Genomic DNA, 6,000 nt, shown 5'->3' on the forward strand with positions numbered 1-6,000 from the left:
ACATTTCAACACTTCAGCAATAAAAAAAAGACACACAAATGTTTGTCTAGAGTAATTTTTGCTTATTAGTACGGTTGAACTGGATCATCGAAGACATTGGTTAATAGAATGGTATTAAATACATAAAGGATATTTGTGTTGTTTAACATTTAATTATTGCAGGTTTGCATCATATTCTGAGTTGCATTATTTTTATTCATTTTGAGGAATACGGAATCTGTGGGGTTTTTTTGTGAGTGAGATTAATTAATGCATATTCATATTTATTTTAGAACTACAGTAACATCTTCTGATTTCTCTCAACATGGGGACAGGAGAGCTGTCAATCAATAAATTGAAAAAAAAAAGTAACTTGCGTTACTTATTTGAAAAAGTAACTCAGATATTCTCTTGTAAATTAAAAAGTAATTAGTTATTTTACTAGTTACTTGAAAAAAGTAATCTGATTACGTAACTCGCGTTACTTGTAAATCGTTACCCCCAAGACTGGTGACGATAGCTTGTTATTTCTGCTCATTGGTTTTGGATTGCTCTGGTTGGTTCTGCACAAGTTGTTATGGATCCAAGTCTAAATGATACATTAGGGCTGTTTTTCTTTCTACAAATTGAAAAAGTTGTCTGAAGTGGTTTGGAGAGTGCAGAAAAACAGTTCTACTGTGATTGGAGTGGCTGTGTGTTTGTGTAAAGCGAGTAGTTTGGGAAAGAATAGGAACTGCTGGCAGGTGAGTTCAGAGGTACAAGAATTGTTTCCCTTGTGAAAAAAAGGAGCACGAGTGATGGAAAGTTAAGGAAGTGCTTTTGAGTGGCAGAGAAAGAAGAAGGGCTGTTCGCGGCCAGCGCTACACCGAAAAAGCGAGAGATTTCACGCTCGACTTGCGACCAGTGGCGTGTTACTAATCTGCGCTGCTTCAAAGCCTTTCAGACGGGCCAGACTCTCACCTCCCAGAGCCCCGACGGAAATGCCCTCTATCTTCCCTTCACTCCGTCCCGTCACACTCCTCCATCCAGCTCTTCCCTACCTCATTGTTTTTTCTTTTTTTGAACACTTGAAAGTCTCTTCCCTTCTTTTTATTTTCCATAGAGTGAAATAATCCTGTCGTCTGTGTTTGCGTTCATCCGCTATAGTGCATGCTTGTTCCCTTTCATTTTAAGCTCACATATTTTTTTTTTGTCTCTTAAAGAGATAAAACGAAACGGAAGTTACGCTTTGGTGCATGTTTTGGATTTTTCATGCGACCTCTGTGGGATGTTTTGAAGTTTTGGCTGCATGCACAGGCTGAAATCATTTCTACATTCATTTGTTATTAATATTCTGATCTTTTGGTTTGCATCCATCAAGTTCCAAATGACTAATTTGTGAAGTATTTAATGGAATGGCATTAGAATGTTCAAAAACAGATATTATCATAAAAGAATGTGGTCATACTGTCCACCCCTAATGATATATGTTGCGTAATCTCTTGCAGCTCATTATCTTTTGTCATGTTTGCCTGCTCTTTGTGTGGTCCATGCTGTAAAATCAAATCAATAGCAAAGAGACCCTTATTGATGGCAAATGCTTGAATCTTTTGTCTCGGGGCTCAATGCTAATTATACATCATCAGTCACTAAGGTCCCGAGCTTTCTGATTGGCTCAGAGGCAGACACGATCCATACATGACATCATATGAAATTAATACATAAATTATAATAAAAATGGGCATGTTTTGACAAACAAGACCCCTGCACTCTTAAAAATAAAGGTGCTTCACGATGCCATAGAAGAACCTTTTTGTCTAAATGGTTCCATAAAGAACCTTTAACATCTGAAGAACCTTTCTGTTTCACAAAAGGTTCTTTGTGGCGAAAGAAGGTTCTTCAGGTTACAAAAAGAGATGGTTCTTTAAAGAACCTTTGACTGAATGGTTCTTTGTGGAACCAAAAATGGTTCTTCTATGGCATCGCTTGAAGAACCTTTTGAAGCACCTTTATTTTTAAGAGTGTGGGGAATGGGATGTAAGCTGCAGAGCTTGCAAAAATGGAAATATGGATGCATGTGTGTGAATTTCCTGTTTGTTCAGGATGTTAAATTGATGGCTTTTATGGTTAAGGTTCATCCGGCCTCATGCAAGGTCAGCTAAATTAGATTAAAGAAAGGTGTAGGCCTTTATAAACCTATAAAATTGGGTCACTTTTTACCTTTATTGCCTAGTTAGCATTTAGAGTTCATCTCATGAAATTTGTCAAAATAAAATAACAAAACAACTAATTGATTGATTGATTATTTTATTTTATTTTATTTTTTGAAATTGTATTTTATTTTATGCATTATGGAATTGTTTCCATGACAAATATTTTCTTTATGCAATATTTTTTTTCTCTTAATTTTCAAGTAAAATGTGTCATTCGTTCATTGCTAATTAGCAAGCAAGGTCTAGCATACAGCTGTATCATTTGCACACAAGCCATTTGCAGCCTATTGCATTGAAGTGCAAGGTTTCAAGAGGACATTGCAGTGACCCTTTTTGTTCCTCAGTGTGAGTGTTCGTTCATGGGGAGGTTAGCCTCGGTTACATGGGGTGACTGAATAGAGATGATGAATTTGGCAAACATGTCAGAGAAGATGCAGCGCTAGATAAAAACGAGAAGAAGACAAACTGGGTAACTGATTGAATAAATAAACAAACAAACACAATGACCGATAACGGCAGGAATAAACCAAAGCAGAGAGCCTTTCTGCTTTGCTTTGTGTGGTGTGAGTGCTGTGGGTCAACAGAAAAGAGTACAACCAGAGGAAAACTGTTGTTCAAAGGCTGCTCTTTTCTAGCTAATGAGACTTGATGAGTTCTCAGTCTCAGATGTTTCTCCTAAAACACCTTAGGAGAAATAGACATAAATGAGACGATAGTTGTCTAGACTAGAGGTATTCAATTTATGTGAATAGAAACTTACTGTGATCTTTATGAGAAATGTTAGAGTTCATAATGGATTTTGATTGCAAACTTTGGTATCTGAGCACATTTTGAGACATTTTAGTATCTTTTTCTCAGGAGAAACATTTGAGAAGCAGGAGACTACGGTGAAGTCTAAATTTACTCTCTTTGAGAAACAGTTCATTTTGAGATCTCATTGATCGCAAACGTTTGTATCTGAGATCGTTTTCAGGAACAGAGTCTTGTTCCTCAGGAGAATCATCTAAATAAGCATGAGACCAAAGAAAAGTCTCAAATTTGCTCTCCTCTGAATCGGAGAAATACTGGAATTCATATTGATATGTTGATCACAAACTTTGATACCTGATAACATTTTGAGACTCTCTCAACTGTTCTCTCTACTGAATCTTTATGAGACATATTGGAGTTCATATCGAGATCTCAATGATTGTGAATGTTGGTATCGGAGCATGTTTTGAGGCATTTTATTTTTCAAGTCTTGAAGCAAGAGACCAAAGCAAAGTTTCGAATTTGCCCTCCACGGAATCTTTGAGAAATATTGGAGTTCGTATTGAGATCTCATTGAGTGCAAATGGTGGTATCTGAGACCATTTTAGAGTCTTTTTCTCAGGAGAAACATCTGAGAAGCAGGAGATTACACCAAAGTCTCAAATATGCTCTCCACTGATTCTCATTGCTATTTACGAGAAGCAATTGAGATGCTAAAGAAATCTCACCTCTTTTCTTTTCTACTAACCTGTGTGTATAGTTGTAGAGATGTATTTCTCAAGCACGTTGTGTAACGCATTGATTTCTTGTGATTGTGAAATGCTTTTGTTAACTCCGCAGGATAAATAAAAGCTTATGCAGATAATAAGGGGTTCTGGCTCTGCATGTCTGCTGGCCTATTTTGGGAAGCTTTTAACTCGCATATATGATGAGTCAAAGGTCAGAAACCCTCTGTGGAAACTCTTATCATTTTGCGTGTTTTTTCCCCCTCCTCGTCTTAGATGAAGCAACACTGAATTGGCACGTGTTGAAAAATCATTCCCCGCTACAATCTTCCGCAATCTGGACGTTTGTTTCCTGTGGGTCTCGCTAATGTTTGTTTTGGCTGGACAATATGTGTCATTGTGGCGTTCCATTGAGGACAAAAGCCAGCTTTGAGTCCAGAGCCATTTGAGTCGTGTAAAAGTGGTCCCACAGTCCGGGACGCTGGCAGAAAGACCGCATTGAGACCTCAACAGCTACTGCGTTGTTAGCGCCAACAAATATCACTACTGTAAATGGATCAATTTGGTATTTTTGGAGAGGCTTCATTTCACAGAGCGTTCCTCATCCAAATTTTGGGGATAGTGAAGTTGTTGTTAAAGGGGTCATATGATGTTGCTAAAAAGAACATTATTTTGTGTATTTGGTGTAATGAAATGTGTTTATGCGGTTTAAGGTTAAAAAAATTATTTATTTATTTTCCACACATATTTTCCACATACTGTACATTATTGTTTCTCCTCTATGCCCCGCCTTTCTGAAACACTTCGATTTTTACAAAGCTCATCGGTCTGAAAAGCAAGGTGTGCTGTGATTGGCCAGCTATCCAGTGCGTTATGATTGGCCGAATACCTCAAGCATGTGACGGAAATGTTACGCCCCTCACCATATTGTGATGATGCCGATGATTCAAAAACATGAAATAACTGAACAGAATGCTGGTTGTCGAATGCCAATATACTCGCACTGTATTTACAGTCAAAACACTGATTGAAAGGGTAATATGAAGCACGAGAGGGCCGTGTTTGATGTGTGTTGTACTGGTAAAGTGATCTGATGAATGTGTGTCTGTCTCTTCCAGCTGGTCGTTCGGGGTTTTAATGTGGGAGATCTTCACGCTCGGCGGTTCTCCGTATCCTGGAATACCTGTCGAGGAGCTCTTTAAGCTACTAAAAGAGGGTCATCGCATGGACAAGCCTGCTAACTGCACCAACGAATTGTGAGTGTTGATGTTTTCTCAAATGTTTCATGTTGCGTTGTTTGTAATAGGAATCTCTTTCTGATCAATACAATCTCTTTGCATTTGACATAAGTTAAGGTGGCGTCCCAATTATATTTATTTTTATTTTTTTTGTCATTTCAGTTGCATTTCAGGACTAGTTAAACTAGTGTCCTGCTGCTAACCATTTTCTATAATTGTATGTTTCGCAGTCAGTGAGCCCCACTAAAATTTTTTAGTAATGTGAGCTGCCTTGTGTTGAGCAGCGAGAGTTCAATCCAACACTCATTTTCAGCAACCTAAAACCCCCCTCTTTCTCTCGTCAAATAGTTCAATACCAGCCACAAAGAGAAAATTGTCTGAGGAATGTACCAGGAAAAAGCACCCTTTTTGGTCATATATATTTATGTGCATTGGATGTTTAGATATGCATTTCATAAATATATAGAAGTCTTCAGGTGTGGTCCGTTCTGTTACTGATTCACTGAAATTCGATTAGACTTGACATTCTGAAGGCGATTGTTCAGACGTGGTTTCCAGCATGGTTAAACTCGGATTGAGCGCACTTGATTTTTAAGGAAGTGGCTAGTAGATCAGTGTTATTGCTGGTGAGCCACAGCGGAAAGTATTATTTGAGTTATAAATAATTATTTTATTATATACACTACCATTCAAACATTTAGGTTCAGTCTTTTTTGTTTTTGAAGGAAAGACATTATTTCATTTATTCAGCAAGGACACATTAAATTGATCAAAAGTGGCAGTAAAGCAATTTAAATGTCACAAAAGATTTCTGTTTCAAATAAATGCTGTTCTTTTGAACTCTCTATTCATCACAGACTAACTGAAGAATTGTGAAAACGAACTAAAAGTAAAAAATAAATAAATAAATAATAAATAAATAAAATAAGGAAAACTTGAACTTATTCCAAGGCAACAGCAGAAAGTATTGTTTAAAATAATCATTATAATGAAATAAATAATTATTTGATTATACGCTACCGTTCAAAAAATATTTTTTTCAAAGAATTCAATTAATACCTTTTTTCCAGCAAGGATGCATTAAATGGATTAAAAGTGCCTTTGAACTTTCTAAAT

General features: G+C 37.0%; 1 protein-coding gene across 1 annotated transcript in view; it reads left to right on the forward strand.

Moving 5' to 3' along the window:
* fgfr2 (fibroblast growth factor receptor 2) overlaps nucleotides 1–4,931 on the forward strand; it is a 53,649-nt gene extending 48,718 nt beyond the window's left edge. Inside the window, exon 16 of the mRNA XM_016288799.1 lies at nucleotides 4,765–4,931. Coding sequence (XP_016144285.1) covers nucleotides 4,765–4,906 — 142 coding nt within the window. The 3' untranslated portion in view covers nucleotides 4,907–4,931. The remainder of the gene's footprint in view (nucleotides 1–4,764) is intronic.
* The last annotated feature ends 1,069 nt before the right edge of the window (nucleotides 4,932–6,000 follow it).

Source organism: Sinocyclocheilus grahami, unplaced genomic scaffold (assembly GCF_001515645.1).
Source record: "Sinocyclocheilus grahami isolate Dianchi unplaced genomic scaffold, SAMN03320097.WGS_v1.1 scaffold234.1, whole genome shotgun sequence".
Classification (NCBI taxonomy): domain Eukaryota; kingdom Metazoa; phylum Chordata; class Actinopteri; order Cypriniformes; family Cyprinidae; genus Sinocyclocheilus; species Sinocyclocheilus grahami.